Source organism: Neolamprologus brichardi, chromosome 8, assembly GCF_056152115.1.
Source record: "Neolamprologus brichardi isolate AB-2024 chromosome 8, ASM5615211v1, whole genome shotgun sequence".
NCBI lineage: Eukaryota > Metazoa > Chordata > Actinopteri > Cichliformes > Cichlidae > Neolamprologus > Neolamprologus brichardi.
Window position 1 is genome coordinate 18,375,740 of NC_142111.1, and position 12,719 is coordinate 18,388,458.

Consider the following 12,719-nt stretch of genomic DNA (forward strand, 5'->3'; position numbering starts at 1 on the left):
AAGGTCACATAACATTATGGTTTTTGTTTGCAAGTCGACATTTGTACTAGTTTCTGCTGTTATTGCAATTAAAATTGTCCCTGAAGAAGATTCCGTTTGCCGTCTTACTTTGGCTGAAAGCAGAATTTGTCTTTTTACACTTCAAAGTTTCTTTTTTTTTCAGTGTCAGCAGCCAAACGCTGCCAAGTGCGGCTTAGTTCCCAGGTTCTGCCTGCTTGCATTTTGACCTTTTGTCTGTTTATTGGACATTGGATGCCTGCCTGTGAATTCCCATTTTAGTTTGTCTGGTTGGATTGCCCTTTCTGGTTTTGGACCCTAGCCTGCTTCAACCTTTACTTCTGCTATATTAGCTCTGCCTCAGGTGTCTGTATGTGGGTCTTATTGTCTGTTGACCTTTAATCCTGTTAGCACCAGTTGTGACTTATAATTGTAAGTCCACCTTTTGCCTTCACAACTATCTTAATTTTTTGTGGCATTCTTTAGACATTTTGGTCTGTATTGACATGATAGCACCGCACAGTTCCTACAGATTTATCAAGTAATAATAAGCAGTTATCTGAACTGCTGTTGCCTTCCTGTGCCACAATCAAACTCACTTAAAACACCTTTCCTCTAAATTCTGATGCTCGGTTTAAACCTCAGCAGGTCATCTTGACCATATCTACATGCCTAAATGCACTGGGTTGCTGCCATGTGATTGGCTGATTAGATATTTGTGTTAACAAGCAGTTGAACAGGTGTGCCTACTAAACATCAGCAGCACTCTTGTGAGCTTCTCAGAGTGTGCCAATTAGAATTTAGCAAAATGAACCGCTGTGCTTTAATACAGCACCACAGAGCGGCTTGCTTCAGCGATCTCAGTAGTTAATGGCAAGAATAAGGGGTTATAAAAACAAAATGAGGAGAAACAAAATTTTGGCCACAATTAAATTAATAAACACCAGCTCTATCAGTAAAAACAGGCAGCGTGATGGTCCATTAGTTGGCACTTTCACCTCAGGGTAAGAAATTTCAGGGTTTCAAGATTCTCTGGTCTACTGGGGCATTGATTTTGAGTTTGCATGTTCTCCCTGTTCTTCCAAGTCCTCTGGCTTCCTCCCACATGCGTGTTAGGTTAATTGTCAGTTCTAAATTGGCTGCAGGTGTGACATAAATAAAGTACTGTATGAACATGTGACTGCTCTTATAGCACCCTGAATTTTTAGAAAAAACAACAGTTTGGTCAATTTATCAGAAGAACTACTAAAAAATGGATACTTGTTTTTTTGAGCCCGCATGTATTTTGTTTTTATGGGGTTTTTTTGTTTTACCTCAGGTGCTTATGACACTAAAAGAGTTGAGTGAGTAAACACAGCTATCAGAGCTCATTGACAGATGTGCAACATGTTGAAAAGGTTTGAGAGCTGAGAACAGTGCGTCAGCATGGCTTTTTTTGGTTTAGTCAATTTACCCTCACGGCAGTACTTTGTGAACCAGACTGCAGTGCAATGCTCGCTCCAGTGTGAATCCAATGAGTGCACTAAATGACCTTGCCAACAGGCTCAGGTGTTCCTCGGGTTAAACGTTACATTCCCACTGCCTCCACAAAGTAATGGGAGAAGGGTTTAAATGGTATTGCGATCATTGCATGAATATTTCTAAATTGCACCTTCACTGATCACATCCTGAGGTCAATTTTTAGTTCTGCTAATTTAATTAAGAATATCATGAGTTTGAATATTGTGAGAGCTGATGATTGAGACTGATAATTTTCAGAACATGACACTGAGATCAGACTATTTTTCTGGCTCAATCTGATTTCTAATTCGCTATTAGACAGTCAGAGGCATTTTGCAAAGAGTAATTTTATTATAAAAGCTCGTACATTGATCACATTAATTACAACTCCAGAGTGTACTGATGAAAATGTTTTGATTGATGGTTTCAATCAGGCCTGGCCAAACTTCACTGGTAAAAAGCAATGCTACATGAATAATGCATTGGAAGGTAGGTAATAAAATATTGATTGTGTTTAATTCAATTGTGCAACTACTTAAAAAGCACATCAATAGCAGCTACGAGGATACGGAGGTGTCTACAGTACACATTAAATACATACAGGGCTGCACAGATTATGAGGATTTAACATATGTAGACTACTATCAGTACAAAGACACAGTGAACAGACTCATTGTTTAAATTTCCCTTGCAAGAAGAAGAGCAGGATTTTGATGCGTGTGTGTAAAAAGAGGATTGTTGATGGCAACAGGAGGAAGAGGAGAGGAGATGCAGAGAAAGACTGTTGTGTGGGAGAGGTGTTGACTTGTTTGTTTGGATCATGTGTCTCTTCAACAAATCGTATCATCTTGGCAAACCGCGCAAACATGTCTGAATCATGAATGTCAGAACCATGACATTGACAGCCTCCATTGTTCTTTTTATTTTTTTCCCTCTACACTTGAATTTTTCCCCCCTGTACGTTTGTTTTTGGTAATTTTAAATAATCGCTCTGATGCTGTGATATTCCAGATAATCGTAGGACAAAAAAGCTGCGTGCCAGCCAGGAGGTGTGCGTGGATGTAGCCTATTTGTGTGCACACAAATCAACCACAATTATGATTGACATGCTGGAGGATGATGTTGCCTTGGCGACACAGAAATACAAAATGCCTTACATTCACTGGCAAACAGAGAAGCGATGCACGCTGCATCTATTCATTCTTCGTGCTCGGGTTTGAACCACATTCCAACATTTTTGCCCGTAATCTTTTATGCTCACTTTCACACTCCATCTGCCCTGTCATATCTATCTCAGTGTTATTGTCTGCCACCTTGCAGTCCTCGGTGACCTGTCTCCATATTTCATTATCATCGGCTTAACTCCCCCCCACAGACCCTCAAACTAAGCCCTCTGTTTAACTCCTCCATCCCCACTTTGCAGTCCCCTGTTCACTCCTTCTCTTTATTTCACAGGTTTAACAGGATGCATCTAGGTCACACATCAATCTTGTGTAACTTGTACCATCTGTGTGCAAAGCTTAGACAAAGTGAAAGGCTGATGGCCAGACAAACAAACACAAACATACACACACGTTGCACTTGACGCAGCCGTCTCTGCCAGTATTGTAACCAGGGGAATATGAGTAAACAGCAGCCGCTGTCAGATCTGAATTGACTGCACCTGTCTGCGTTTAATAAATAAATATCTGTGTATTCCTATTGTTACGTTTAAATGGGGAAGTTAAGAAGAGAGTCGCACAACATGTTGGTTCAAGACAATGAAAACAAAAGCTTCTATTCTACACATACAAAAGGCTCTGCGATCAGACTTTAATAACCTACAAACTTGGCTGTCAGATAACAAATTACTGCTCAATAAAAACCTGCTTTATGCTCTTTGGCCTGAGACAGAACATCAACTTAAATCTAATTTGCTGCCTTTAACCCATAATGATGCTGGAGCTCTTCAGAAAATAGGGGGAAAAAATGAAATATTTATGCGTGTGGGTTGACTCTGAACTTACCTTCCAACCACACATCGATCATTTTGTGAAGGTAAGCTTTGGTGCTGGTGCTCTGCATTGTTCCACATGAGAGACTTTTTTTTTTCTTTTTACAACCTATTGAAGTGCTTTAACCCTGATCTTCTTCATCTCAATGGTACATACTATGATTTACAATTGGCTGCGCTTTCTTTTTCTTTTTCTTTTTAACATAATGTGACTTAGTAAATACATGATATAATTTTTATTTGTAGTGTTTTTAATGCATTATTTTGATTATAGTCACACTTTTTAAAACTTCTACATCATGTATTAGAAGCTTTGATCTAAACCTGTTTTAAAGTAGATTTTATTCTTTTACTTATGTTCTGTCATATATAATGCTGCACTGGTGAAATCTCATATTAAACAAGGCAAAGTTTAAAAAATAGTGATATGCATGTGTATATGTACAAGTAGCCTTGTGATCCAAAATCTGAGCCTTTAGTCTGCTCCGATGCTCACACTTAGATCTGTGTGATACCAAAAACAGCAGATATACTTAACATGATCATCTCAAGCACACAGCTTTGTCTATGAGTGCAAAAGCCCCAGCCATCAGCCTTTCAGAGCTTCTGTCTGCAAGGGACAGCGAATCAGAAGAAAGTTGGATTAAAGGGAGGGTGCCTTTAAAGGGAGAAAGCTATAACAGCTTATTTCAGACAGTGGGTGAACTGAGCGGTTGCACAAGGCCCTATTGAACAATAATTCATGCAAAGCTATTCTAATAGTATTAAGGAATTAAAACAACAGCATTTATGCTTCATTTTGTGTTTGACTAAAATAAGCTTAGTACCTTTAAATATGAGCTCTGTGTTATTTTTTCACTGACTTGAAAATATCTTGTTTTGTCAACTCAGAGTAGAATAAATTATTGAAAACATAAGCAAACATATTAATTTATTGTTTTACTATTAAGTTAATATATTTGTATAGTCCATCTTTGTATGTCTGGTTTATGTTATTTTCTGTCCTTTTTTTGGTAGGTATACTCCAACATATCAGCCTTGTTGACTGATGTTGTTCTACTGGTAAACAAAATGCCATTTGCCAATGTCATTCACTGACATTTATATATTTTGCACTGACTAAATGTTCACAGATAGTTGTTTTTATAATGACAATTTGTTTTCCTGATGCAAAGGGAAAATAAAAATAACATCAAAAACAAAATAAACTGAAACACATGAAGATATTGCAGAATTTCACAATTGTTAAATGTTATGTTTTCTTAGTCTTCTTTTTTCTGTTTTATTTCTGTTTAAAGGGTTTTTCTAGGAAATTTATTGTACCTGGATCTAGACTGGACAAATAAAATCTGGAAGGAAAAAAGGGCACATCAAACATTTGATGGTCTTCTGGTCATTAGAGTTTCTGTTTGTTGTCGGCAGGATGGTAGGCAGGATATGACATGTTCATCGCAGCATTTCTGCCGACAGGTTGCGTGCATATCTGGCAGAGCGCAGTTTGAGTTCATGGTAGCACTGAACAAAACTGTGGTAGATGAATGTGATGGGCAGCGCCAGGAGCACAATGCCGCTCACTACACACATTCCCCCAAGCACCCGTCCTCCGATTGTTACCGGGTACACATCCCCGTAACCCACTGTTGTCATTGAAATAATAACCCACCAGGCAGCAGCAGGGATGCTGGCATAATCACTGTTCTGGGTCTCCAGATCCAAGCCGTGTTCCAGTAGCTGGGCCAGGGCACTGTATATAGCCATGGCAACGCAGACAAACACCATCAACATGACCATCTCTCGGTAGCAGCGCCTGAGAGTCAGCCCTAGAGTCTGCAGTCCCAGGAAGTGTCTGGCCAGCTTCATGAGCCAGAACACTCTCATCATCCTCAGGACTCGCAGTATGATTCCAGCAACCCCGAGCCCAGCACCCGGCATCCCTGCCCGGGCCATCGCCATAGTGACATAGTAGGGGGTAATGGCAATCACGTCGATGATGTTGAGTGGCCTACGGAGGAAGTCCCACTTGTCTTTAGCCACCAGAAAGCGCACTATGCACTCTGCCGTGAACCAGCCAATACACACTGCCTCCACTATCCTACAGAGAAGATAGAAGAAAGATTAGTTGCACACACTGTAAACAGGAAATGACAGAGGAGGTACAGTGAGATATGGATGGCATGAAATATGAAATACTGCCTGGCAGTCAGTAAATGTGAGGAAGGAGGAAGCAAAGCAAGGGGAGTTAAATGATGGGAAATAAGGAACAAAGCTGTCACAGTTCAGGCCTGGCACAAGTAAACAAAGACAGCAGGACAGATACACGGGCTAGTAAATTTCCGGCAAACTGCACAGAGGGAGGGTTTAAACCCTTCAAAGAAAGACTGTGTCAAAGACGGTCACACAATTACCCCATTGACAAGCAGAGCAAGGCCAGTCAAAATGAATTAGAGAATGATGATTCTTGCATTAGATATAAATGCAGTGAAGCCCAGAAATGACTAAAATACCTGCAAAGCAACTATCAGAATAGTTACACCAACCCAAATTATGTAGCAACTGAGAGAACTGCATCATCTAATGACATGAAACTAAATTGGAATCCTTTTGACCTCAGAGTATACAAGCCACTTGTAGTTGATTACTTAACCACTGTAGCTGATCCAAAACTCAAAACTATGTCCAGCCTGAGGGAGCATAACCTAACCTTATATAGAGAATGGCCAGCTCAGGCTTCCAGGAAAGTACAGGCCAAAATCACGCAGACATGGAGATACACGTTTTCACCTTGCGCCTACATGCTTAAGTTAAAGAAACAAAACTCTGACTTATGATGATTCCTGTAAGTGGCCTAATTTCTTTGTTTGCTTGCACTATTATATAATCCCCTCAGTACACATTCTACTTTTATCTCATTGCCCACTCAAATATTATGAATCTATGATTACCTGATGTTTGTCCTTCATGTGCACAATGCAGTGTAAACTAAGCAGGACAGTAAACATATTCAGACTAACTGTGAGTAAGGTGGGAAAAATAAGAGGGGAAAGCTATGGATTGGCTATTGATTTGCTTCCTCGGGGGCCTGTCCGGTTGTCATGTGAGGAGCCTAAGGTGTAATGTGCTGCCTGAAACTTGTCAGCGGGCATATTGACTTCAGGGGCATCAATTCACTAAAGCACAAGAACAAATCCCCTGCAGGCAATGTAATACATGGATGTTTTAAATGCTTGCTTTGCTGTCATTCTTATTTTTATGTTATTATACCAAACATCCTAGAAAACACTCAAAAAGCTGAGGTAGAAAACATCTCAATGCATCCACCTCGTGGTTAATATTAGTGCGCAATGACTTTGGCCGTTGCCTTGAACTCATGCATGATCAAATGTTAAGAGGTATATTTATTTATTTATTTATGCTACTTGTAATGACAAAATCAAATATTTGACACGATTTCATCTGTTCAGCTCACTTTTACACAAGACAGTCTCAGTTGTAGGATATCCGCACACATTGCGCCTAAACATTTGGCAGCATTTTCATGAGGGGGCTTCTATTCCTTCAAGTTAACTGACCCTTGACAATCGCCTACCTGTGTTCCTCCACAGTAGTTCTCTTGGCTGTATCCCAATCCGGCAGGGTGCTAGCGCACAGCATGATCATAGAAACGATAACAAAGATCACTGACACTGAAGCCAAAAGCTGCGCTACAAGGGAAGAGTTGGGCTCCTCAAAAGCCTTGCGCATTTTCTCGAGCCACCTAGCGCGACATGTGAGCTCAGCCTCTTGCACTGACTCCCCTGTGCTCTGGGGCTCATCCTCAATGTCCCCCTCAGAGAGTGTGTCCAGTCCGATGTCGGACATCCTATCGTCCAGGCGTTTCTGGCAGCAGGAGTCCAAGTGCGCGCTCTCCAGTCCCCAGTAGAGCATCTCTGTGTAGAAGGACAGCTCACACACTCCGGGAACAAATCGGAGTTTGCCGGAGCGCACGTACAACATAATAAACACGAAAGCCTGAGCGTGGCGGTCGAAGAAAAACTCATTCCGGTCCCGATCATAGTCATCGCAGAGTTCGAGGACCTCTTTCTCGGTTGCGCAGGCAATCAGGCGGCTGACGCGTCGAAGAGGGAAATCCCTGATCACCTCACGGGTGAAGGCGTACCGGGTTCCCCCGACGTTAAGCACGCAGATGCTCTTTCCGAACTTCATTTTGACAACTTAAATCATGAAAGCCTAAAAGAACTCCTCTTCACAGTCCATTCTTCCTTCCATCGCAGGAGTTTGGGCACTTGGGGAACTCGTCTTCCCTGCCCCGGGGCGTGGTTCGCTTTGAGTGAAGGTGGCCCTGCGCTGAGGTCCGTGCCTGCTAACTGGAAACTCGTCCCTCTGCCATTGACTCTATTCTCCGTCTCCCTCTGTAGCCTGAAGAAGAGACTCATCCCCCCAGTCAGCTCCAGCCAATCCCATCAGTGATGTCACAAGCGCGCGCGCGGACACACGCAGAGAAAAATCCATAAGCAACAGGAGTATAGAGCGTAATATGTGATTTAAGTCCACAGTGGAGACTGCTTCTTCCTACAAAATACTGTTTAGATTCTCATGGAAGCAGATGAGAAATTATCGTCAAACATGATGAAAACCGGGAGGAAAATTCTTGTTTAAGAAAGCTTAGTTATGTCTCACTGTAATATTCCCTGTTACACTGACAAAAAATAGATGTGAAGCTTGTGTTTGATATGCTTGCACCATTATTAAAATTTAGACCATTTTATATTATTTGATTAAGATAGATAGAGATACTTATATACACCAGCTCTGACTTGTGAAACAAAAGGTACATTATTGTGAGGTAAGTATAATAGAAAAAAAAATAAATAGCAAGAGAAATATATGCACACATGTATAATTTATTATTGTTATTATTGCTAGTATTATTATTATACAAATAAAACTTTTTTTTACTATTATTTTGATTTCTGCAGATTTGTGCAGCTTTATTTATTTATGTATTTGTTTTGAACAAACATAGAAAATAGTAAATATTTTAACTTAGCAATGCAAATATTCTATACCAGCTCATTTGATAGCAAAATAAAATAATAATAATATCTACATCAATGTTTTAGCCGTGCGACAAACTGGCGACCTGTCCAGGGTGTACCCTGCCTCTGCCTGCCTGATAAGGATAAGCGAAAGGGAATGGATGGATGGGTGGATGGATGTCTACATCAAGTATAGAAAACATAATCATATATTGAATCTTCTTCTTCTTTCGGATATCGCCACAGCATCATCTGCCTTCATCTCACTATGTCACTGTTACATCAACCATCTGCATATCTTTCTTCAATACAGCCATAAATCTTCTCCGAAGTCTTGTACTTTTACTACAGCCTGGAAGGTAAATCTTTAACATTCTTTTTAATAATAATAATAATAATAATAATAATAATAATAATAATAATAATAACAACAACAACAACAACACAGAGACTTCTTCATGTAAACAGTTCCTTTTAAGTTTTAGAGCCCTTTCTGATTGGTTAGGAATTTTAGAGAGACTCAGTTTCAATGATTAGATTAAAGTTTAAACTTCTGGCTTTACAGAGATAAAAATGTCCTAAAAAATAATGTACATACTGCTTTCTTATGTTTTCTGAGGTGGGCTGGTGTCTGCGCGTGTGGGCCGCGTGTGGTTGTGCTGCGCGTGCGCGGGCCCCCTCCAGCGTCAGCAGTGGTTTTTCGGGTTGATCCGACTTCTTTTGGCTGCCGTGAGTTAACTGTATCATAAAGGGTGCTGTGACTCGAAGGAGGAGGGGGGGTTGAATTGCCATAATTCTCCCGATAGGTTACACATCCGGAGTCCCGACCATCTTAATTTGTCGCTCCTCTTCCCTTCAAAGAGAGTAACTTTTATTGTTTTTATTAATTTATTCCATTTCTCTTAGTTTATGGTTTGCACACTGGGAGGGCAGAAATGGCGGCCAACATGTACCGGGTCGGAGGTATGTATGTCAATGTGGATCTTTTTATCAAAGAGAAACCGTTACAGTTTTGCACCTTCTGGGCGTTATTTTGTGTTATTTTGAGCCGTTTGCATTTAATGGTGGAGATGCGGATGTGCTACAGCAACGTGGACGCGTTAAGTTGAAGCAGGAAGGTGAGAGTTGGTGTATATTTGAGATTCAAAATGGGTCAGGCCTCGCGTCTGTCGTGGCCACAGCAGCTAGCCGCCAGCTTGCTAAATGGTTAGCTGGCAATGTAAACATTTTTCACTTGTTTGCTGCTCCCCGGGTTTCTGAATTCTTAGACCACGGGATACAGGGGGCTTCTACACGGATAGACCTCACGACTAGACGTGTGTTTCAAAGGTTGTTAACATGCTACCACGAACAGTCTGAAGCTGCCTTTGTATTTGCCACTCCTGGCATGCAGCCATTAGTACGAGACCTTATTTAGCTAACGTTAGCACCAGCGATGGCTTCACTGATTACCATTAATGCCGTCTCAGCGCTCGTTTGCTGCATTTAATGATCGTATTTAACCATCTCGGTAACATCAGGTGCCAAACTGTTTTGCCAAAGTGACCACCTACAGTAACCACAAGTGCAATTAATTATCAAACAGGGATGCAGGCTGGCTGATTTGCTAGCTAGCTCCTTAGCAGTCTACTGGAATTCAACATCAAATTATTGTCTCCGCGCATGGCGTCGCTGCGTCTGCTTTTACACATTTATTCACGAATACTTGAGCTTTAAATCCATACACAGACGGCCACGTAGCCTAATTTCATTAATGCTTGACATGCCACGCAAACTATAGGCGTCTAATGACATATCTTGCAGCACTGTATAACCGGTATTTTCGAGGTGCATCAGCTTATTGTCCCCTCACGTCACCTTTAGGCTAACTTCTGCTGCTTTTAGGTGCTCATTGTAAACTCCGTGAACTTGTCGGTAGGGCACACAAACTTCCAGGTACATTCAGGTACAGTTTTTCTCCCTTTATGGAACAAGTCTTAACAAATGTAGTCAGTATTTTGCTGCTACATTGCAAACAAAAAAAGATGGGATCTGTAGTTTATTCATTTATTTAGGGTTTGTTTTGGTTTTGATTTTTTACAGCATTGCAACACTGATGTGCAGTACATTCCCATCCCAGAGGCTGAGGGTTATCATACACATTAGCATGATGATACATAGACTTTAATGACATGCATGAAGTGATACGAATTTTGACAACTCTGACAAATATGCCGCTGCACCATTTAAAAGTCTGGAACATGTGAAATGAAATATTACAGACTTTGTGTGAATGCTGCCTTTGCCACAACCTAAAGTTCTGTAAAGTTTAATAAAAAAAATAGAGATATTGTTACATTTATTTTATTTGTCTCATTTGTTGGGACCTGGCAGTGTCTAGAAGACACATAAGCTGGAAGAAAGACTGGGATTCAAACCAGTGCTTCTGCATTAGGCTTACGGCATATGGGTCATCTACTCAAACCCAGAGAGCTATACTGGCATCTGGTGATGTTATTTATATGCATGGGCAATCTTTTTTTTTTTTTTTTTAATGGCATATTGAAGTTTTTATTCTCTTTAATTAATTTTTTCATACAAACTGAAACAGTGTGGTAACATATGGCAACAAGTTGAAAGACTGATAATTTTGCACTTTTATTCACCCATAACTTGGTGGTTGTTGACTAGAAATTTTTCCTTTTAACATTTCTGGTGCAACACTTTCTGAAAGTCACAACTTTGCACATATTTATTGATTAAAGGACATACATATTCATTGATTTGACCTACTGTAGCGCCAATGTATTAGTTCATGTGGTCTATATATTTAAATATATGATGTGCGTGTTTCCTGTTGCAGACTATGTATTCTTTGAGAACTCCTCCAGTAACCCTTACCTGATCCGTCGGATAGAAGAACTCAATAAGGTACTGATGTGTGCATTTTTCATTTTCATGGGTGTGAGAATATGTTAGAGAATTCCTTGAATTCCTCTGTGCTCCTGTCCCCACCCCATCACTTTCCCATTGTTTGTGTGGATTTTGTGACCTTGTTTGTAATATGGCTTGAAAAGACAGGTGTTCCCTGATCTACCAACTGTCATTAGTATGACTTGACACACCTGTGTGTGTAGGCGGGGTGATTATTATCAACATTTCACAAGCTCATGTAGCTTTGGGCTAAAGATGCAGATTTATTTTAATTATAAGCTGATACCAACCTTGAACAGCAGTGTTGTTGCTCTCTCTTTTCTCTCTCGGCATTTTACCGTAATTCCTGTTTTATTTTGTTCGAAATCCTTCACAAGCATCGTTAATAGGTGTGTAAAAGCTTTTCCTGTGTCATGCTTGCACTGAGATGTTCAGATAAATGCAGGTCATTATTAGATTGTGTGGGTGGAATAATGCTAGATCACATTATCATCCTGAAAGAGTGTACTGAGGCTCAATGTTATAATCTAAAGACAGGAGACATCGTAATTATCATAAATGATGAAGTAACAGGAAGTCCCTGCAGCATGATACTATTTAATAAAGCTCTGCTGTTGCAAATACAAGCTGTATGAAGCTTATCGTGTTGGTAAAGGTGAAATGGAGTGCTTGATCAAGCACGATGGACATTTTTGTGGCTTTAGCTAGTGCATCGATATGCACATCGTTGTTCCTGTTATTTACTCCAGATCCCTTTTTATATAGATACATTTGCTACATTTGCTTTTGTACACAAACTTGGAAGCAGGTAGGTGGGGAGTATATGTTGTTTCTTTTTCTTCTTCAATCCTTTTTCAAACCTTTTACCCCCACATCTAGTCATCAGTCACGACATTTAATACTGGCTGAGTTTGAGCACAGCTTGATAGGTACACAAAGGAGCCAAGTCTCTTGGGAAATTACAGGGTTGCACAGGTAGGTGTTGCCACTTATTTGAGTCAACCTGGATGTCTCTCCTCCTCTCTTTTAGACTGCCAGTGGGAACGTGGAGGCCAAGGTAGTTTGTTTCTACAGAAGGAGAGACATCTCCCACAGCCTCATCCAGCTTGCAGATAAACATGCAAGTGAGTATCAGTCGTGACGCATCATATGTGAATGATTCCCTTCAAGCATCTGTGTAAAACAGTACAGTTTCTTTAGATTGTGTTTGCATTAATACACATTAAACTGTTGTATTTGCATTAGAGGGTTCTGTGCTCTAATTCACCATCTGGTTCTAT

At 40.5% G+C, this 12,719-nt stretch overlaps 2 protein-coding genes across 3 annotated transcripts in view; one reads left to right on the top strand and one right to left on the bottom strand.

Annotated features, from left to right (window-relative positions):
* Positions 1–1,838: 1,838 nt before the first annotated feature.
* On the bottom strand, positions 1,839–7,879 carry kcng3 (potassium voltage-gated channel, subfamily G, member 3). The gene is made up of 2 exons (XM_006791025.3): positions 7,077–7,879; positions 1,839–5,582 (listed from the first exon to the last, which is right to left on the bottom strand). Exons 1-2 carry the CDS (start codon positions 7,691–7,693, stop codon positions 4,937–4,939), a joined length of 1,263 nt encoding a protein of 420 aa, XP_006791088.1. The 5' UTR covers positions 7,694–7,879; the 3' UTR covers positions 1,839–4,936.
* Positions 7,880–9,200: 1,321 nt separating this feature from the next.
* mta3 (metastasis associated 1 family, member 3) overlaps positions 9,201–12,719 on the top strand; it is a 29,772-nt gene continuing 26,253 nt past the window's right edge. The window contains exons 1-3 of one of the 2 annotated variants that reach the window (XM_006791023.3): positions 9,201–9,489; positions 11,369–11,436; positions 12,470–12,563. In XM_006791023.3, the coding sequence (XP_006791086.1) occupies positions 9,462–9,489; positions 11,369–11,436; positions 12,470–12,563 (190 nt within the window). In that variant the 5' untranslated portion in view covers positions 9,201–9,461. The remainder of the gene's footprint in view (positions 9,490–11,368; positions 11,437–12,469; positions 12,564–12,719) is intronic. The other variant, XR_004843634.2, reaches the window with a different exon arrangement.